This window comes from Tenebrio molitor, chromosome 5 (genome assembly GCF_963966145.1).
Source record: "Tenebrio molitor chromosome 5, icTenMoli1.1, whole genome shotgun sequence".
Lineage (NCBI taxonomy): Eukaryota > Metazoa > Arthropoda > Insecta > Coleoptera > Tenebrionidae > Tenebrio > Tenebrio molitor.
In genome coordinates, this window is record NC_091050.1 from 5,945,801 (window position 1) to 5,966,854 (window position 21,054).

General features: G+C 33.6%; 3 protein-coding genes across 6 annotated transcripts; all 3 read left to right on the plus strand.

The window, feature by feature from the left end:
• Nucleotides 1-741: 741 nt before the first annotated feature.
• On the plus strand, nt 742-14,304 carry LOC138130259 (uncharacterized). Its single transcript, XM_069046689.1, has 22 exons — nt 742-1,305; nt 2,044-2,251; nt 2,307-2,380; nt 2,433-2,580; nt 2,630-2,698; nt 2,766-2,856; nt 3,101-3,240; nt 3,289-3,482; nt 3,532-3,627; nt 3,677-4,015; nt 11,772-12,011; nt 12,068-12,299; nt 12,357-12,430; nt 12,486-12,633; nt 12,683-12,751; nt 12,810-12,900; nt 12,950-13,089; nt 13,138-13,331; nt 13,388-13,483; nt 13,539-13,707; nt 13,759-13,980; nt 14,034-14,304. Exons 1-22 carry the CDS (start codon nt 1,223-1,225, stop codon nt 14,112-14,114), a joined length of 3,198 nt encoding a protein of 1,065 aa, XP_068902790.1. The 5' UTR covers nt 742-1,222; the 3' UTR covers nt 14,115-14,304.
• Nucleotides 4,900-11,118, plus strand: LOC138130075 (MFS-type transporter SLC18B1-like). 3 transcript variants are annotated; one of them, XM_069046431.1, is made up of 11 exons: nt 4,900-8,203; nt 8,320-8,533; nt 8,594-8,792; nt 8,851-8,924; nt 8,976-9,123; nt 9,180-9,248; nt 9,297-9,387; nt 9,441-9,574; nt 9,631-9,824; nt 9,874-9,969; nt 10,818-11,118. In XM_069046431.1, the coding sequence occupies exons 2-11, from the start codon at nt 8,436-8,438 to the stop codon at nt 11,071-11,073; spliced, it is 1,359 nt and encodes a 452-aa protein (XP_068902532.1). In that variant the 5' UTR covers nt 4,900-8,203; nt 8,320-8,435; the 3' UTR covers nt 11,074-11,118. The 3 variants fall into 3 exon arrangements, with proteins under 3 accessions (XP_068902532.1, XP_068902533.1, XP_068902534.1); XM_069046432.1 differs by having other exon boundaries at nt 4,901-8,194; XM_069046433.1 differs by having other exon boundaries at nt 4,901-6,283.
• Nucleotides 14,305-14,860: 556 nt separating the features above from the next.
• On the plus strand, nt 14,861-20,978 carry Uggt (UDP-glucose-glycoprotein glucosyltransferase). 2 transcript variants are annotated; one of them, XM_069046434.1, is made up of 18 exons: nt 14,861-15,054; nt 15,150-15,379; nt 15,429-15,658; nt 15,713-15,904; nt 15,956-16,128; nt 16,178-17,030; nt 17,393-17,998; nt 18,051-18,242; nt 18,298-18,544; nt 18,598-18,883; nt 18,934-19,143; nt 19,199-19,423; nt 19,480-19,647; nt 19,708-19,740; nt 19,812-19,983; nt 20,035-20,610; nt 20,662-20,815; nt 20,873-20,978. In XM_069046434.1, exons 1-18 carry the CDS (start codon nt 15,032-15,034, stop codon nt 20,899-20,901), a joined length of 4,599 nt encoding a protein of 1,532 aa, XP_068902535.1. In that variant the 5' UTR covers nt 14,861-15,031; the 3' UTR covers nt 20,902-20,978. The 2 variants fall into 2 exon arrangements, with proteins under 2 accessions (XP_068902535.1, XP_068902537.1); XM_069046436.1 differs by lacking the exon at nt 19,708-19,740.
• Nucleotides 20,979-21,054: the final 76 nt, after the last annotated feature.

Here is a 21,054-nt window from a genome sequence, read left to right on the forward strand (position 1 = left end):
AAAAAAAAGAAAAATCATATTTGTTTATTCTATAAATAGTAAATCGTTTAGTTTGTTGTGAAGTTAATAATAATAATAATAATAATAATCGTAACAAAGAAAACTTGGAAAAATAAATTGCATATTTAATTATTGCCAACTTAAACACAAATAAATTTGTTTCATTATTATTTTTTTGTTATTTAAGACGCAGATATTAATCAAATAAGCAACAGATCAGCTGTTAAATTTATTGACATATTTGAGTCAATTCAGATAAATTAAGAATGCTTCGGTCCAATACATTTATAAAATTCAGATTAATTAATTTCACCGTTAAATTAATCATAATAGCACAAGTGGTTGAAAACAGTTTAATATCTTAAATGTATTTGTTAAGCGAACAGAATACAAATGAATTTTAATATGCAATTTCCAAATTTTTTTATCATATTTATAGAGTCATGCAATTCTAGCATCTACAGTGAAATTGGTCATGGTGACAGTTATAATTTTTTGCACAATGGCTTTAAGTACATAGAATAACCGTTGAATAATAGTAACTAAATTTTCATTCTTGAATTGACCGTAATATTCCGTAACGAATGGAGATATGTGTGGGCTTTAATAAAGACATCAAATTATTGACTTGAGACTTATTTAATTAATGAAACAATAGTTTTTAATATGTTTTCTTTTCATTAAGGTCTTAATAAACAGTGGGAAGATTAGTATTTTCTATTGGACGGAGAATTAGTTCATCACAACCGTCGTATGTCATTCTCACTTCCAGTATTAAAAAAGTACTGAAAATGTTATTATCACATGTTGAAAACTTGTGTGATAATAAATTTTAATGTAAAAGGATAGTTATTACACATTTTATTGTTTATATTTCCGTCAGTATAGAGGGAGCAGCACAAACTAATGTTAAAGTAAACAAACGAATAAAAACAAATACAATGTCATAAATTATTATAAACTAGAATGCAAAGCAGACAATTCTCTTAGTATCCAGCAAAGACTTACACGTCGCGGAGGTCTCTCATTCTTCCATGATTCATCAAGCGATACGAATGAATCTCAGTTTTCAGTTAAACAGATCAAGTGTATACTTACAATGATAGTAAATGACAACACAAAATTGAGAATTAATTGTGAAAAATTTAATTTAGAGATAGTAAAAGTGCCAAGAACTGATATTGTTGCATGGATCTAAATCGTGCTGTGGTGATAATTCAAAATGAATAAAATAAAAACCATCTCTGAATCGGCCGAAATTAAAGATGATTGTAAAGAATCTCAATGTGGTGATGACAATAAAAAGTAAGTTATGAATCATTCAATCGATATTGTGAAATTTATTAGCATTTTGTGATTGTATCTCGTATCATTTAGGTTCAAACTAAATAAAACCGCGTCTGCTATCAAATTAACTTGACCTTTATCTCAATAATTATCATTTTATTCATTCTCCAATAACCATCTCTTGTATGAAAATAAAAGAAGTGTTCCTCAGTATTGATTTTTTGGAACTTGAAAAAGAAAAGTTTTGAATTAGTAGGTACCTTCATTACGAGCAGCAGGGGAGCGTTGTAATTGATTTTGGTGTGAATTCTTTTAAGAATATTTTATGTAAATAGTTTTGAAAATTAATATCAACGTAACTGTATGGTAATATAATAACAAAAATAATATCGCAAATGACGTCAATATTGGCCTTTTCTATAACTGTCAAATATGTGACTATTTAAACCACTTCTTCAAATAAATTTATTTGGTACATACTTAGAAACTGGAATGACTTGATTTTTTTTTGGTATTGTTTTTCTTGCCTGATTTATTTACAAAATGTGAAAATTAATAGGTACATTATAAACCGGTTCTTATTAATATAATTTAGTTTCACATTGTAATCCAATTGCCTAAATGGACAAAAGTAAATCAGGAGACACTCTAGAAATTGTTTAACAATGCAGTGACAATGAACAAGTGTTGTGCAAATAAGAAAATTATTTACAATTAAAATGACAATATTATAACAAATCATTTATCTTTCAACAGGAAATATAAAAAATTTACCTGCAAACAAAAGGTAGCTTTAGTGATGCTAGCCGCTGTTGATTTCATGAGTTTCTGCTCCATGTCAATAATGGCACCTTTTTACCCCCAAGAAGCTGCTACGAAAGGAATGACGGAGTCTATGGCGGGGTTCGTTTTCGGTTTTTATGCACTCGTAGTGTTCTTATCTTCACCAGTGTTTGGTAAAATTGTAAGATTTGCCATAAACGGGATTTGATTGTTTTCATTGTGAAAAATGTTTTCAGTTACCTAAAGTAGGTCTTAAGACGATGTTTACCACAGGAGTATTAATTTCAGGTCTCTGTAGTTTAGTTTTCGGGTATGGTTGCTCTAAGACTTAAGTGATTGCTCGATTAATTGTCTTTTTGTAGCACATTACACACAATAGACGATTATTCCTTGTTTACTACTTTTTCTTTTCTAATAAGAGGACTAGAAGCATTGGGGGCCAGTGCGTACTCCACCGCCAGTTATGTGATAATTGTTAATATTTTCCCAGATAATGCGGGCGCTGTTAGGGTAAGTTTTTGCATTAGAAAATTGCGTCTCATATTTATCTGACTTTCAGGGACTTTTAGAAACTTTTGTCGGGTTAGGCATGAGTGTAGGACCGGCCCTTGGAGGTCTGTTGTTTGCGGTAAGTTGGGTTGAGGATTTATTAAAACATTCGTTGGTTTTTGTAATTAACTTTTTTCTCTAGGAAGATTGGAGGCTTTGGTTTACCATTTTATGTAATCGGTTTAATTATTATCCTGATAGCACCCCTCAATATTTACCTTTTACCGTCTTCTGAAAGTAAGTACTCAATGCTAGGGAGTAAAACTCATTGTACTAAAGTTGTGGATGAATGTCAAATGTGTTATTATATTACATATATAAATTAGTGCTGCGTTTGCTAGTTGTAAATGAATTCAAGGTTAAATTGTAATTTTCTTGTTTAATACAAAAGAATACCGCCAAATTGCTTAAATGAAGTTACTGGGTAACATGTGGTTAAAATAATTATTCCATGTTAAACCAATTTCCACTTGGTTTTCAGAATGCGCCATTGGGACAGAAAGCGGTTCATTCACCAAACTTATAAAATTAACACCCGTAATAGTAACGTGTTTAATTATAACCGTTATTGCAATGACATGGAGTTTCCTTGATCCAACCCTGGAACCTCACTTACGAAAGGTAATGCCTTTTAATATCTGGACTTAAAGATAGCAATTTGATTTTCAGTTCAAATTGAGTCCCGGAAATATTGGGCTAATTTTCCTTTTATTGTCAGCGATGTATGGAATTTTTAGTCCTGCTTGGGGTTGGGCTACCGACAGAATTGACAATTATTGGTGGCTGATGACGATAGGGCTCTTCTGCAATGCTGGTAGTCTTTTACTGCTGGGGCCTTCCTCGATATTGTCGTTTTTAGAAGAGTAATTTTATTTGTTTGTTGACGACAATTTTTATAGCATTTTGTTGCAGTTCCATATGGCTAAATATTGTTGCACTCTCTACTTTAGGTATATCCGTGGCCATGTCTCTAATACCAACTTACCAAGCACTTTTGGACAGTGCCTTGTAAGAAATAACTAGTTCTGTAAGTTTGTGCTGATAACTTTGGTTTTAGATTCGGAGGTTTCGACGACAATTTAGGCACTCATAGTGTGATTGCTGGACTTTGGTCTTGTGTATATTCTCTAGGTGAAGTTTTGGGACCGATCTTAGGAGGTGCCCTTCTTCAAAACTGTGGATTTTCAGTAACTTCAACGGTTTTTTCTTGTTTGAATTTCGTAGTGGCAATTTTAGCAACCTCGTATTTTTTCCTAAGAAACAAATCTAAAACAAGTTGTAATATATTTATGGATCCAGATAACTTTCAAAAATATAAACCAAAGAGTGCCGAAATAATTCTTGCGACAAGGATAGAAACAGTAGAAAATGGAAAATGGATTGCCAAATTAAAATAATGGAATTTTCTTATAAATAATTATAATTTTTAATAGTTTACATTACCTGGTAAATACCTAAGAGACAATCTTGGATCGTTTTGTAAAGAGTATTTATTTTTATTTTGAAGATTACTTGTGTAACAAGTACCTACATTGATTACGTTTTGATAGTTGAACTCAAGATTCTCAAGTATGAATAATAGTATGTTGTTTGTAATTTAAAAATCTGTAATTTCTTTTTTTACAACTTATAATACAATTCTAGTAGCCAAAAAGGCCATATTTAGCGAGAGAAATGGAATATTTTGTGAACGTTATTAAAATTAACATAAGGTAGTGTACACACCTGATTTTAAAATATTTGGTGATAAAATCTTATGAATTCAAAGTAATTATTTAGTTTTCAATAAGTTAAAAGAAAAAACATTCATTTTCATTAAACACGTTATTTTTTTGGTGGATACTTATACAATGTTTAGTTCAAGAATTGCGAATATGCTTTTATTAGGTACAAAACGTAATGAGGAAAAAATAAATGTATGACGAAACAATGAGTCTTATTTTTTTTTGGAACCTTGTTCGGTGCTTCAAAAGTATACGTTTCTTTATTTAAAAATTGTGCTGAACCACTTTGAATTAAAAATTGAATAAAAAATCAAAAAAAACGTTTTAGTAAACAATTTATTGAAATCGGGGCATCTTTTACTGTCTTCTCAATTGTTGATTCCTTGATGGCTTCTTTCCATATGACATAATTCGTAGTAAAAAGCAGAAGAGAGCAATCTTCTGCTATGTTCTTTCCTAAGAAGTCCTCACTACTTGTCGGAGAGCATTAATAATGATATTTATGAAACATGCAACGATGATCTTTCTTCTCGAATGATGTATAGGTAGGTACTATTTTTTCTACTGCCTCATCTTTAGTAAAAATGCTATGAATTTAAAAAAAAAACTTTTAAAACTAGCAACTTTGATCGTATTCTTAGAAGCAGTGTTAACGAACTAGAATTTATTTTTAAATACCGTACGATCGAAAAAAAATTGAGTAGCCACGACTCTCACGGTTCAGTGGCAGCACCAGTTTAAAGATTGTTGTTACCCAAAAAATATATGTATTTAAATTCCTAATCTTTCTAATAACAGACAAACTTGACGGTTGTCAGATATAGCTCTGCAGCTTGTCGAATTGATTTAGCACCATCTGGAACCGAAACATCCAGAGAAGATTTTTGAGAACAACGTAGCATCATTCTGCACGAGTAATATCTATTCTTTACCCTTTATCATTTTTAAACCATATAAGAGATAAATTTGATCAGCAATGGTTGAAATTACCCCGAACTGTCATTTTTAAAATTATATCATACCTACCTAATACCAGTCCACCCTTTGTAGTGACAACAATAATGATTTAAGTTAACAAAAAAAAATGATTATTCATAATTGACAATAACTTATGCATTTCCATAGAAGAACTTTTGATTAACCAGAAAACTTTATTCAACTGACCATTTATAAGAGAGTTTTAATTTCTCAAAGTTTGCTTAAACTTTCTTTGTGTTTCTCATTGTCGATACTGCAGTGATATTTCAATTTAATCTTAAAAATGACAATATTTAGTTACATTCTGTAATGATTTGAATACATTACTTTTTCCGCCAAATATTTGAACCTGCGCAAAACGGTAACAAATGTGGTCGTGATCGTCATCGAATCGGAGGAGCCCTACGTTGTGATTTTCTTTTGGCGGAAAAGGTTCGGAATGCAAACGGTGAGGGTTCCAGTTGGAAGAGTGCCGCAAATAAAACACACATGTGAGGGACGCAAAATACCTTTTATTAAAAATGTCTGTAATAACTTTGATGAAAAAGAAATTGAAGCGAATATAAAGGACAGAACTTAAGTTAACGAAGTACAAGAAATTAACTAGTTGAGTACATCACAAAGATAAACGACAAGATGAATGCAACAATATTTAACATAACAGAAAAACGGCACATGACAGACAAACTGACAGTTAAAGCTTGCAAAACAAGTAAACAAATTATGGTGCAGTTATTAGGTACAGACAGGGACGGATGAAAAACCCTCTTCAAAAACCGTATCCCAGGTATTACTCATATTTTACAATTCGATTAATGACAAAACAATGTTTCATTTGGAACTACGCGGTCAAGGTACGCCGACGGGAACTTAGAGCTGGAGGTAACAAACTTTCGGCCGCGAGGGGACTCAGAAGAATAATCTGAATCGGCTTGAGACCAGCGACGTTTCTAGATACTCAGGTTAGTAATGAACGTCGGGCTATTTCACCGACCAAGAAATAGTGACAAAGCGCCTCGGGGTTGTACGATGAGCTTCCCAAGCCGCTTCGAGCAGAGCTTGCTCCACCTTCCCCAACCAACCGTTTACCGACAAAAACCTAAGATCTCTAGAACCGCGACGGAGGTTTCACGTCAGCATCCCAGAGCCGCATCGAGCAGGACTTAGGTCCGCCTCCGCTAACGGTCGTAACTTAACCGTGGCCTCCCCAGGAATTTACTAGACAACCCCACGACTTCCTGATTGAAACCTAACTCCCATTGTGGCGCACTTACAACATTTTACTTTAACTCTTCCGAAACCTAGCGGTGCTTAACAACAACATAAAGAAAACCCGAGTTTAATTCAATCGAACAACGCGTAACATTAAACGATGCGAAAATTCAACACAAAAAAGCGCAACATTAAACAATGATCAAATAAACAAAACAAAACGCAACATTAAACAAGGATAACATAAGCAAAAACAACAAACCACAACATTAAACAATGAGGAAATAAAAGAGAACAAAACGTGAAGTTAAATAACGATAAAATAGAACCACATTAAATGGCTCAAATATCAGTAAACAACATAAATCACGAATACAATAATCGCTGGTAATGTTAAACAAAAAGATGGCGGGTCGAGTGCCGTTAAAATAAAATGTTAGTGAAAGAAACAAAATGGACGCTCGCGGTACGGACGACGGCTCCGAATTTCCGAAATTACAAGATTACAAAAAAAATGAACCTCCCGGGAGAAAACTTAGGGATAACGCTTAAAATTAACAAATGGGCGCTTCTTAAAGAAACAGCATGCAACAAAATGAAATCTACAACATACCCTTACCACGTGGTCCTGGTCCCGAAACAAAAAAAAACAAAACACAAAAAAACAGGCAACGAAAGTGGGATAAATTACCCAGGTGAATAAAAAAAACGCCGGATTCTTCACGAGACACAAATATGTACTCGGAACGGTAGTGTAATCGGTTCAGATGTAACTTACAGATTTTTGGAATATTGGATCGCTCTTCGCAAGGTCTGTTCGTTTCGAAAAACCAAACAAAAGTGAGCTACCCCCGTCAACCACCCGCGCGAGCCCGTTTCACCCCCCGCTATATTTCCGCTCGTAGTGCCTAGTCTAGCCGCTAGTACCTTCACATTTGGCGCGCTGTTGTGGCGGTACCGGAAATTTAAATTTAAATTTTAAACTGGGTCACTACAATATTAGGATAGTAATATCTTAAAATGATGAATCACATAATCGAATAAAGGTTTTTTGGAACGAGGTAGATACATATGTATACTTTAAAGAAAAGGTGAAGATAAGTGATATTTTCCGCTGAAAAAATTATTTTTTCTTATTGCATTGTGGAAAAACACCTATGCCGAACCCACTTTTACAGAAATCCAACAAAAATGTATATAGAACATAATTTCTTTTAAAAAAACTTTGTTCCTAATGAAAAATTTGTTGAATTTCTTTCATATCGGTTAGATGTTAATTAGCGTTCTTGATTTTGAATCTTTATTGTTAAACCTATGTAACCAATTTATGTCACTATCAATATTTCGTTATACATATACATTATAATGTGTTATAATTATATCGATCAAAAATGTTAGCAAAAATCTGTAAGTTGTCAAGAAATTGATAAAAGTTATAAATCATAATTATCTGAAAAGAAAAAGTGATTTCAAAGTTAGTAACATAGATTGATAGTATTAGAAAACTAGCTTGAGAATGCTCGAATGTGTTTAAGAACTAAAAATGACAAATTAAAAAAAAATCGGTAGTGGAGACATTGTATAAAGCCAGTGTGGTAATTTGATAATGTCAATTTCAAAATTGTTATCAAGATATTTTTTAACAACTTCGCATACAGAAGGTAGAGTAGGTACATGTGGAATTTATTGTGTAATCTGCATAATGTATTTGTTTTAATGTACCAACAATAGATTCATCAGTTCCTTTGTGTTGACTACAATTAAAAATTATATTTGTCTTTTTAAGGGTAAGTACTTATTCCGGAGTACTGACAATCTAGCACGTTATATTTGAAACTTTGGTTATCGTTACATATAAAGTGTATATAAATAAAAGCCAAATCATGTCAATCGCTCTGTTTGATGGTCAAGTATTTGCTGCATAAAATAATCGATATTGGAACATTTGCTAAAAAATGCCATTTGTACTGTTCAAGAGGTCACGTATTTCTGTTAGACATGTAAGTTTTAAATGCTGTCAAGTTGCTTTGTAGGAAAATAGTTAAAAATATATATTTTAGGTTTTGCAAAAATAAACAAAAATATGGTTTAGTCATTGTTACCATTATTAACATGACAAGTTTTTGTTCAATATCATTTTTGTCACTCTTCCTTTCTAAAGAAGTGGCTCAAAAGGGTTCCCATTTCTATATATTTGATTTTCCAGTCAAGTTCTCGGTTTTTGTAACCACTATTTCTTCTTTATTCTTGGGTATAATTGTAATGTAGTTTTCTATACGTGATAAAAATATAGTAAAGAGTCATAAACACATTTTAGGTACCAAAACATCAACTCAAAAATGTGTTCATAGGAGCGGTTATCATATCCCGAATAGCGACTACTCTTTTTGGGTACGTAACAACTTCTTTTAATATAGTTCACACATGTTACTATTATTTCAGAGTTTTACATTTCATATCTGATGTATCAATTTATACATCTTTAGCTTTCTTTTTACGAGGAATTGAAGCTGCAGGGGCTTGTGCCTATTTTATATGCGGTTACGTTATTATTTTTACAACATTTCTAGATGATGCCGGTGTAATACGTGTAAAGTATTTAATTAACTGTGATTTTAAAGAATACCTTTCCTTTATTTTATGTAGGGATTTTTGGAGACTGCCGTTGAAATAGGAACCACAGTTGGACCCGCAGTTGGTGATTTACTTTTCACCGTAAGTAACAGTTCTAAAAACTCGATCATTTTTATTTTTTCATTTTAGTTTGAAGGAACTGGATTGCCCTTTTATTTGGTGGGATTATTTTCTATTACATTAGCTGTTGTAGGACACTGTTCTTTAGACAAGCTGCTAGGTAATAGACATATACATTACATTTACAGTTCTTTTCTATAGCATGTTGTTTAGATTCTTCAAAAAATTACCACTCTTTTGCAAGCTTTATCAAAATCCCTACGGTTTTCATAACATTTTGTGTTATAACAACAGTTTCAATTACATCAAGTTCTTTGGATCCTACTTTAGGACAATATTTCATGGATGTAACCGAACAATTTATTATCTTTGACATAATTTACTGTATAAAATAATATTTTAGCTTGTTCAATATCAAAAATCGGGCTACGTTTATTTGACTGTAGCTACAGCTTTTGCGGTTTCAAGTTCTCTTTGGAATTATTTCACAGAGAAAGCCTCTACGTTTGAGTGGATGATACCTACAGGATTGTGTTTAACAGGTTTTTCTATAATTTTTTTGGAATCAAGTTGTTGTTATACATCTACAAAGAAGAAGTATTAAATATTTAATGTTGTTTGTAAAGGATTAATATTGTCGTTTTAGTTTTATGGTTATTAAGATGATAAATGTATGCATGTTAGGTATTTTTATGGCAATGGCTTTGGTTCCAACATTTAGATGTCTTACTTTGGCAGCTTTGTAAGTACGACTTGTTTTAATTTATGTGTATGAAAGTACTCCAGGTATCAAAATATTTAAAAATCATACAATTGTTTCATGAAAAAATTTCAATATTTAAGTACATGATGAAAAATTAATTTCGTTTATGGATTAATAGCTTAATAGATGCTTCTTTATTAAAAAGATATGACAGCTAAAAAATTATGGAAGCTTGACAATCTTAGTTTCTATGACGTAATTAATTCCTTAGTTTTGAAAATATTGTGCAAGCAACAAAAAAGTTGTAAAATCTTGCTGATTACTACTATCCAGATTGAATTTTGAGGATTTTAGTTAATCCTATCAGTACTGTATGTATTGATATTATGATTTAAGTGAAATGTAATTTATCATGGAGGATTTATTACAAAAATGTTTGCTTTTCAAAATTATTGGTTTGGTTAAATAATTAACTAATATTCTCCGTGTTATATCGTAGCAATTTTTTTACTGATAAGTGTTTTTATAGAATTTTTGATGTTATTATGTACAAATGTCCGCCACGAATCTGACAAAAATTTAAATTAACGTCAAGAAATTAGGTAATTTCTAGGTGTCTGTTTAAAACATGTTTTATATGAAATACATTTTTGGCAACTAAAATTACGTCTTCAAATGACGTAATTTTAGATACCACAATTAAACATATCAATCGAAGAAGACATGCGGTTCAATCTCCAAGGCTGGTCGATTACAAATTTTCTTGATCACACGAAATCTGCCTTAAATTATTGCTCCTTCTTTATATTTTTACTTCAAGGACATTTTGCAATGTTATGTAATGCGCCTTATATGTATTTACTGGTTGACAACTGTTATAATTCCAGCGAAAAAGGATTTGAAAACAACGTGGCCACTCACAGCTACGTCATTTCCACATGGACATTTATTTTTGCTGTCGGCGAAATTTTGGGACCAAGCGCTGGTTTGATTTTTTACAAACAATACAGCTTCGCTGTTTTCTCTTTTAGCCTGGCAGCTCTTAACATTTTAATGGGTATTATCTACACGGTTTTTTTGTACTGTAAAATTAATAATCACAATGTGTTCTGTTCATTTAATGTAACAATATATTTTCAATGAAAATTTAGATGTAATCAGTGAATCATTAAATTAAGTTTCTTATCATATCTGTTGTTGTTCTATCCTTTTTTCACAACGCATGTTATTTCTAAGGTCAAATCACTTTTGTTACGTTAATGGTTTTGTAACTGTCTATCGAAATAAATGTATATGTTACAAATTTGCCTGTGATGAGAGGAGATCTATATTAAAACGCAAATAAATTCTTAAAAACTGGGTATGTAAATAGATTACAGTTCATATAAATATGTAGCAATCAATCAATATTATTTAAATACATTTAACGTCACATAAGATTCAATAAAACCTAATTTAGTTTTCTGGAAATCATGACATCATCATGTTGAACAAATTCAATGTTATCACTATTGCGTTGTTGTTCTTTATGATCAAAACTAATATTATTTGGATCAAAATTTTATATTTTTCCACAAAGATAATTTATCAGTTAGTCTGAACTGTGAGAGCTGGATAGTTTGTTTACTTTTAAAGTACTTAGGAGTTGGAGAAAATAATATTGAGATAAACATTTGCTTCATCAATGCTATCACTAATGTATTATCAGTTTAAGTTTGATTTGTTTCTTAGTTTAAACCATAGTGCTCGGCAGTTTGTTTAATTTTGAAACTTCTTTGCTAAATGCAGGCATTTGAAAGAGAGTTACAAGATTCGTGAATTCTTCTTGCCAAGTGTTAAAGCAGCTTCAAACAAGTCGATCAGACACTCAGCACAACTATGAAGCAGTCTAACGATTTACCGTCACCAGAAACTGCAAGCGACAGTAGTTCTAGTAAGAATAGTTTCAATATTTCTACATCTTCGGAAGAAAATCATTTACATGTTCATCGCAATTCTCATAGAAGTAAATCGATGTCTAACATATCTCCCGATAATTATTCTTTGAGAGAAATTCACAGGATCAAAGAAAGATTATTAAGGTAAAATTTGTATAAATGAATTAATGTAGGTAATTTGCATTTATATATTTTTCCAGAACAAATTCTCGTTTGGAAAGGTCTACTTTCAAATGTTTCACTCGAGAGCAAAAGATGACATTGATTTCTTTGGCTTTAGTTGATTTTATAAGTTTCTGCTCAATGTCTATTATGGCACCATTTTTTCCAAGAGAAGCAGCAGAAAAGGGCCTCTCCGAAACTTTATCGGGATTTGTTTTCAGCTTTTATGCTCTAGTAATGTTTCTCACGTCTCCAATTTTTGGCAAAATTGTAAGTATCTATGTCATTAACAACCCAATCGAAAAACTACAATCAATTCTTTAAAAGCTTCCAAAATTTGGCGCTAAAGTCCTTTTTTTGTTTGGTATGTTTGTGGCAGGAGCTTGCAACTTATTATTCGCGTAAGTACTCCCAATGGTCATTTTGCTAAATCATTAATTCTTTAATTTTATGTAGGACTCTCGAATATGTCACCAATTACACCTTATTCACAACATTTTGTATTTTAATTCGTGGATTTGAGGCTCTTGGTGCTAGCGCGTTCTCTACAGCGAGTTATGTTTTTGTAGTTAATACGTTTCCTCAAAACATTGGATCTGTCCTGGTAAGATTTTTATGATAAACTTTATACAGAAATGTAAAAAAGATTGTAGGGTATCTTGGAAACTTTTGTAGGTTTAGGAATGAGTACAGGGCCAGCGCTGGGAGGAGTTCTGTATTCGGTATGTACTTGGTCAGCAACCTGTGAAGAATGTATCTGTATATTCCGCTTCTAGATAGTTAGGCGGCTTCAGCATGCCGTTTTTCGTTCTAGGAGTCACTATGATTCTCTTTGTTCCGCTGAATATTTGGTTATTACCCGTGGTTGAAGGTAAACCACTGAAATGTTAACAGATCAATTTGTAATGACTTATTTTTAGATTGCAACGTCACAAACAGACCACCTTCAATCTGTAGATTAATTAAAGTACCAACAGTTGTAATTACAGGATTAGTGGTAGTTATTGTATCTAGTTCTTGGGCTTTTCTAGATCCTACCCTGGAACCGCATCTCAGACAAGTTAGTGCTGATTCTTCTTTTTATAAATCTTTAATTGTTAATTTGCAGTTTAACCTAACACCTGAAAAAATTGGTTTGATATTTCTATTATTTTCTGGACTTTATGGAGTTTCAAGTCCAGCTTGGGGATGGCTTGCGGACAAAGTTAACAACCATTGGTCCATGATGGTTGCTGGACTATTTATGTGCACCATTGGGTTGTTGTTATTAGGACCTTGCCCTTATATTCCGTTTTTAAAAAGGTTTTAAATTTAGGTTGCAATAATAGCGTGGCGATTTAAATATTTCGATTTTTCAGCTCTTTGTGGTTAAATTTGGTAGCACTTTCAATTTTGGGAATCTCAGTTGCCCTTGCGCTTTTACCAACTTTTCAGGGACTTCTAAGTAGTGCTATGTAAGTAGGTACGAAATTTTACCACTTCCAAAACCTTATAACCCCAAAATTATAGAAGCAGCGGTTGCGGTGATACTCTCTCAACATATAGTGTTGTAGCAGGAGTATGGTCTTGCGTTTATTCTTTAGGCGAAGTTATTGGACCATCTTTAGGAGGTTTTCTCTTACAGCATTATGGATTTCCAATAACTTCTACAATTATGGCTAGTATGACTTTATGTTTGGTTCGTTAAAGCTACAGTTAGTTTATCTTTTTTAAATGCATTTATTTTCAGGCTGTGCTAACGTTTTTCTTTTTTGTATTAAAGAATAGTTATTGTACAAATCAAGATTACGCATCTGACAGCGGTATTAGTGGATCGTGGGGAGGTTTAGCTAGTGATGATGACTCGTCAGAGACGACACCACTCATTTTGTCCACAGTGAGTACTGGATACAAAATGTATACAGAAGAAAAGTTGCAGTATTACGAAAAAAGCAGAAAACACGAAAATGAGGTGTTTTTACAGATTTTTTTTTTGAGTTAATGTACGTAAATAAATATTTGTAGATGGGAGAAACTGATGCTAATCAAATAACGGACATTCGAGGAACTATGTCGATAACTGGTAAAGGCTCTTGTGAAGTTTAATCGATAAATGAGGAGATCTCATTCAACGGTTTATTGTATTAAACAAGCAGCAAATGTATTTCAATATTTTATTTCAAGCCTGTAGCAAATATTTTATGTCGAATTAAGACTTAGACAATATATTTATACGTTATTTTGACAAATTGGTAATTTAATTTAAAAGATGAATAAATTGCAGGTAGTAAATAAACTGTGTATTTTATTGATTTTACTTTTTCCACAACTACACCAAGAAAAAACAATCTTTTACCATTAAAATTGTGCCTCATTTAGTGGTTGCTACGGGATGCGCCACTTATTGTTTACAAACACATCCGATTGGCGATCTGCCGTTGGAGAATGAAATTACGAGGGATGCGATTGGCCGACAGCCGTGGATTTCACTATTCTACAACGAGGCGTGGAATTGATATTATTCTTTCATTGCATATTCAACAAGAATGCATTAATTCTTTCGTAGAGAAAAAAATTAACTCACTCTGTAGAAAGGGAAACTATCGAAACAATATTCATTTAAAAAAAGAAAATTCACCTATCCAAACTCGTTGAAAAACGCGACGGGAAAGAAAATATTTCCGTTATTTCAAACTATTGGCACTTATTGTATAGTTTGAACTTTGAGTTGGAATAAAATATTTAAATACTAATTTCACAATTTTCAAAGTCGTGCCAACTGCGCATATCAATCCAAGACAGCGTTGGCTTGCTATTATTGGTTAATTTTTGACGTTACGTTCTCTTCTTTATCTAGGGTTACGTTACCTGTTGTAGCTGGATTGCTGTCAGTGTCAGTTGTAGATATGATGTTAGCAAGTTTTATTTTTTAATAAATCATAAATGAAACATTTGGAGTTGTTAATCTTTATTACAACAATAAGTCGTAGTGACTGCCGTTAAATTTGTGCGTGATAGTAAAAATGCAGGAGTGTTTATTTTCAAGGTAACACTAAAGTTAGGTTATGATTAAACCGACAATTATTGTTGAATAAAAAAAATATTTTGTACATTTAAATACACCTTTTTGTTGGTTTGTAGGATGCGGTTTCAAGCGTTGTTATTAATTGTATTAGTACAGTCACAATTTATCATTGAAGGAAATTGTCGCGTTAAGAAATCAAAATCCGTTACAACACTTTTAGAAGCTAAATGGGAAACGACACCTTTAGTGTTAGAAGTAGTCGAATATTTAGGAGATGAAAGCGTCGACTTTTTCTGGAGCTTTGTTAATTCAATTTCCAGCTTAGATCCGCCATTAGGCAATATAGGTATACAATGTTCTTTTATGTAAACATGTTTAAATTTCCATAATTTTAGAAAATGATAGGGAACGGTATAATGTAATGATGGACCATGCGTCTAAATTAATTACCCCTTCAGAACTGTCAGTATTAAAGTTGGGGTTATCTTTACATATTTATTCACCAAAAGTACAAATGTTTCGACAAATTGCTACTGAGAAAAGTTTGCCAGATTGCCCTGTTATAGTTGATGTTGGAGGTACTTTTACATGTGATTCCAGCAACATTAAGAACCTCATTGAAAATGTACTATTTTGTATTTATTCTCATATAAATAGTTTCATCCTTATGCACTTGTAGTATAAAGAAATTGATGCAAATTTGATTGATGTTTTCAATGTTGATACACATTATCCTGGTTCAGAAAATAGAACAAAAGTGGCTGTACTTTATGGAGAGCTTGGAACAAAAGAATTTGCAACATTTCATAATATTCTGAAGCAAGAAGCAGAAAACGGCAACATTGATTATATTCTTAGACATTATGTCCAAGTACGCTCGCGATTTTTTGCTTGTCATCAGTAATAAGTATTTAAATTTTAGAAACCAAGCAATAAAAAATTAAGATTATCAGGTTATGGGGTTGAACTTCAGATGAAATCTACAGAGTATAAGGTTCAAGATGATACTGAACTTCACGACGATCCGAGTTCTGAAGAATCTTCTCAAGAAGAAGAAGAGGCCGAAATCGAGGGTTTCGATTTTAGGAAATTGAAGTAAAAATTGAACAACCGTTTTTTTTTAATACTTTTGGTGTTATTGCAGAACTTTGTTTCCTGATCAGAAAAAAGACTTGGAGAAATTTCGTCAATATCTTGACGAGTCGTCCAACGAGATGGCGCCACTCAAGGTGTGGCAATTTCAAGAGTTAAGTCTGCAAGCTGCTGAGCGGATTATGAGTGCGCCCAAGGATGAGGCTTTAAAAGTTTTCACTAATGTCGCCCAAAATTTTCCAATGCAAGCAAAGGGTTTAGTAAAAACGGTTGTTAATCCCGAGTTAAAAAAAGAAATGAAGCTTAATTCTGACATTTTTGCTTCTTCTTTGAACTTGCAACCATCGGATACGGCACTTTTCATTAACGGCATGTTTTATGACGTCGATTTGGTTGATGTGTACGGCATTTTGGATGTGCTCAGGCAAGAATTGAGAACCATGGAAGGTTTACACAAAATTGGGATGGGAAACAAGAGACTGGCGTCACTATTAGCGTTGGATTTCGGAGACAGCGGAAACGCTCAAGAGTTTGCTATTGATATTCGTGACAGCGCAATCAACTGGATTAATGACGTCGAGAGCGATTCAAAATACAGCAGATGGTCGTCAAGTTTGATGGAATTATTGAGACCCACGTTTCCAGGTATGATCCGACAAGTTAGGAAAAATCTGTTCAATTTGGTCCTCATAATTGATCCAACTGAACCAAAGTCGAGGGATTTAGTCAAACTTTTGGAATCGTTTGTGGTTCATACCGCTCCTTTGCGAGTCGGAATTGTTTTTGCTGTTGATGCATCAACGGAGTTGTCGGGACTTCAAGACGCCGGTGTTGCTATGCAGTGCGCATTCAATTACGTCTCACAGAAGAAAAATCCACTGGCGGCACTCGGTTTTATCAAAACTGTAAGTATCTATTTATCGCCAGTGTTTGATAAAAATAAATAAATTGAAGTTGCTGTCTCCTTTTTTTGAGAGGCAGATAAACATGAATTTTTTCCTTCCTTCCATTAGGAGCTATATAAACAAGAAGTAGAAGTTCTTCTGTTTATATAAGCTAATAAATATATAAAAATTAAAAATTTTGCAATTTTTTAATAATAAAAATTTTGCAATTTTTTAGAATAAAAATTTTGGACAGAAGAGACTATTTCAGTCAACTTCCTCCTTAATTAAAAAAAAAAAAAACGTTACCAACGTTTATATAAAATTACTGGTTATATTTTACTTTTCAATTATAGCTTATTGGACTTGTGATTTAATTTAAGGTGTTGGGCATGGCTGAGGAAGAAGTAACTGTAGATAACGTGAAAAATGAACTAAAAAAGCAATTCGGCGACGACTACTTGGATGTTTTAGGAGAAGATTCGGACTACGACTTTGGTCGTCAATTAGCGATAGATTTCATTCAGCGCACTGGCCAACGTGTGCTTCCTCAAGCACTTCTCAACGGAATTCCACTTCCCAGCAATAGTTTGAACGTTGACGATTTCGAAGAAATTGTCCTCCAAGAGGTCATGTCTCAGACATCTTCATTACAAAAAGCCGTGTACCGTGGCAAATTGACTGACTCGGATGACGTTGTCGACTACTTGATGAACCAGCCTAATGTTATGCCGCGATTGAACGAAAGAGTTCTCAATAAAGACCAATCTTTATATTTAGACACGTCAGGCACGGCCACCACCTCTATGGACGTGGAAACATTGGCGAAGTTGTCTCCGAGAGATATGACAGCAACTGCGATCGATAATTTGAAATATTTTTATGTCCCCAAAAAGGGTAAACAAGAGCACACTATGACTTATTGGGTAGTGGGAGATTTAAAATATTTAGAATCTCGTGAATTGCTACTGGCGGCTTTGGAACATGCGGTAAGTTTTTCTTTTCATTTTTGTAACAAAGAATTGAAGTAAAATTATGCAGAAATCCGAAAACCATGTACGGGTTACGTTCTTGCCAAACGTCGATGGTTCTATGCGAAATATGATCAGTAAACTTGTTCTGACCGCTCTAACCGAATTGCCTCCCGAAAAAGCGTTGGATTATGTTTTGTCGCTTCTCAGAGACGACAAGGCGGCTATCGAACTTGAAACTGGAGGACGTCTTAAGTTCCCGGTTTGTTTTTTTTTTTCCGTTTTGAGAAAATAAACATTACATTTTAATGTTGTAGCCTGAACTTGCCGGCCAGGTAAATACGCACGAACTCAATTTAAAAATGTTGAGGGTTTACAACAAGCGAGTTCTGAATCTGAATGCAGGTGTAAGAGCTTTGGTGGCCAATGGGAGACTCTTGGGGCCCATCGAGAACGACGAAACATTTACCATCGAAGATTTCGCTTTATTAGAACGTTTCAGTTTTGCCACTTACTTAGAAAAAATCAACAAAGCGCTTGAAAAAGGTGCCGAGGATGAAGAAGGTATTTCTATAAGCGAAAGCTTGCGTTTTTAACTACTCCGACTCTTTTTACAGAGCTTTCCAGTAACGCGTTCCTTAAGATTGTTTCGTTACTCGTGTCGCGACCACACACGCGAACAAGATTCGAAATATCGTTTAGCGGTGACGAGCATTCGGTTTTAAAAATTCCTGCTGCCGATCCTGATAATGTGGCTTTTGATCTTGTGGCGGTTGTCGATCCGGTTTCAAGAGGAGCGCAAAAGCTAGGTCCTATCCTACAAGTTCTTCAAGAAGTACTTAACGCGGACATTAGGGTATTTTTAAATAGTGTCGAGAAGAATAGCGACATGCCAGTTAAAAGGTTAGTTATTAATTTTCGTTTGTTTCCGCATAACCGTTGGTTAATTTTAGTTTCTATCGTTTTGTTTTGGAACCAGAAGTACAGTTTACTGAAGATGGCAAACAGGGCGCGGGCCCAATTGCTCGTTTTAATAATATGCCAACTTCACCCTTACTGACCCAAAATTATCACGTGCCCGAAAATTGGTTAGTTGAAGTCGTTAGGTCGGTTTATGACCTTGATAATATCAGACTTGAAGATGTTGACAGTAATGTTCACAGGTAATGCTAGCTAGCGTATAAATGGTTATTGCAATTGTTATAAAATATTTTTTAGTGAATATGAGTTGGAGTATCTGTTACTTGAGGGCCATTGTTTTGAGGCTACAACGGGGAGCCCTCCAAGAGGTTTGCAAATTACTTTGGGCACAGAACGTCAGCCTGTAAAAGTGGACACCATAGTGATGGCAAATTTGGGATACTTTCAATTGAAAGCTAATCCTGGCGCTTGGCTCTTGAGGTTGCGTCAAGGTCGAAGCGCCGAAATTTACGACATTGTTAGGTTAGTCCCAGCTTTTTTCTTTACTCTCGATTATGTTAATTGCGTTTTCGATTTAGCCACGACGGAAGCGACACACCAGCGAATTCTTCCGACATTAAAGTACTTATTAGTTCTTTGAGATCTCACATTGTTAAACTCCGAGTCCAGAAGAAACCAGACAAATATAATATGGACTTGTTGTCAGAAGACGAACCTAATTCTGGAATTTGGAATTCTATTACAAGGTACGAAAATTTAATTACTTAAGCAATCAAATCCTATTAAAAATTTGCATGGTACTGTAGATATTGTTTGCATGCTCTCAGCATACTTAAAAGGTAATTACATACGGGTTGTCTAGATGTCGTGACTATTTTTCATAAATTTCAACCCATTTATTAATTTTTAGTTCCTTTGGTAAAAATGAAGAAGAGTCTGAAGAAAAACTGAACATATTTTCATTAGCATCAGGTCACCTATACGAAAGATTCTTAAGAATAATGATGGTGTCGGTGCTGAAACATACTAAAACTCCAGTAAAGTTTTGGTTCTTGAAGAATTACTTGTCCCCTCAAATTAAAGTTTGTGTTAAATGTCCTTGTAGACGTTTTTTGCTGATTTGTACCTTTTAGGATTTTCTTCCCTACATGGCTAAAGAATACGGTTTTGAATACGAATTAGTACAGTACAAGTGGCCCAGATGGCTCCATCAACAAACCGAAAAGCAAAGAATTATTTGGGGTTATAAAATTCTGTTTTTGGACGTTCTCTTCCCGTTAGATGTTAAAAAGATAATTTTTGTCGACGCGGATCAAGTCGTAAGGGCTGATTTGAAGGAACTGCAGGAATTAGATTTAGGTGGAGCACCTTACGGCTACACTCCGTTCTGCGAATCGAGAAGAGAAATGGACGGTTTTCGATTTTGGAAACATGGATATTGGCGGAACCATCTACAGGGACGCAAATACCACATTTCCGCGTTGTACGTGGTCGATTTGAAGCGATTTAGAAGAATTGCCGCCGGAGATAGACTGAGAGGACAGTATCAAGCGCTAAGTCAAGATCCAAACAGTTTGTCTAATTTGGATCAAGATTTGCCCAATAATATGATTCATCAAGTGTCGATTAAATCTTTACCCCAAGAATGGTTGTGGTGTGAAACTTGGTGTGATGATGAGTCGAAGCCTAGAGCTAAAACTATAGATTTGGTAAATATTTTTTAATTCGGATGTTAAATTTTTTTACAACAATAATTACAGTGTAATAATCCCATGACTAAAGAAGCGAAATTGACAGCTGCAATGAGGATACTGCCAGAGTGGAAAGGTTATGATGAAGAGATAAGAGAATTGCAGAAAAAAATTGATTCAGGTTTGTTAGATGCTGATCCTGCTGATCCTATCAATATACCAGGTGAGAAGTACTGGGAACGGATAAAAGTTTCATGGAGACTAATTTTTATTTTTACAGAAACGACTGATACACATACTGAATTATGATCACCTTGTAAATTAATTTTAATACTATGTTAAGTATGTACAGTTATTTTTTAAATAAATAAGTTGTAAAACGTGAATATGTACATTTTTTGGTGAAGGGGATTAATGCTTAAGTAAATATGTTTAGAAATAATTAGTCAACAGCTAAATAAA

Coding starts and splice junctions, on each gene's coding strand:
- LOC138130259 (XM_069046689.1), top strand. CDS start 1,223: ATGAATAAAATAAAAACCATCTCTGAATCGGCCGAAATTAAAGATGAT. Junction 12,752..12,809: donor TGGGAGGAGTTCTGTATTCG/GTATGTACTTGG, acceptor GCTTCTAGATAG/TTAGGCGGCTTCAGCATGCC. Junction 13,332..13,387: donor TATATTCCGTTTTTAAAAAG/GTTTTAAATTTA, acceptor TCGATTTTTCAG/CTCTTTGTGGTTAAATTTGG.
- LOC138130075 (XM_069046431.1), top strand. CDS start 8,436: ATGGTCAAGTATTTGCTGCATAAAATAATCGATATTGGAACATTTGCT. Junction 9,249..9,296: donor TTGGTGATTTACTTTTCACC/GTAAGTAACAGT, acceptor TTTTCATTTTAG/TTTGAAGGAACTGGATTGCC. Junction 9,575..9,630: donor TAGGACAATATTTCATGGAT/GTAACCGAACAA, acceptor ATAATATTTTAG/CTTGTTCAATATCAAAAATC.
- Uggt (XM_069046434.1), top strand. CDS start 15,032: ATGCAGGAGTGTTTATTTTCAAG. Junction 16,129..16,177: donor TTCGATTTTAGGAAATTGAA/GTAAAAATTGAA, acceptor GTGTTATTGCAG/AACTTTGTTTCCTGATCAGA. Junction 19,424..19,479: donor GAAATTTACGACATTGTTAG/GTTAGTCCCAGC, acceptor TTTTCGATTTAG/CCACGACGGAAGCGACACAC.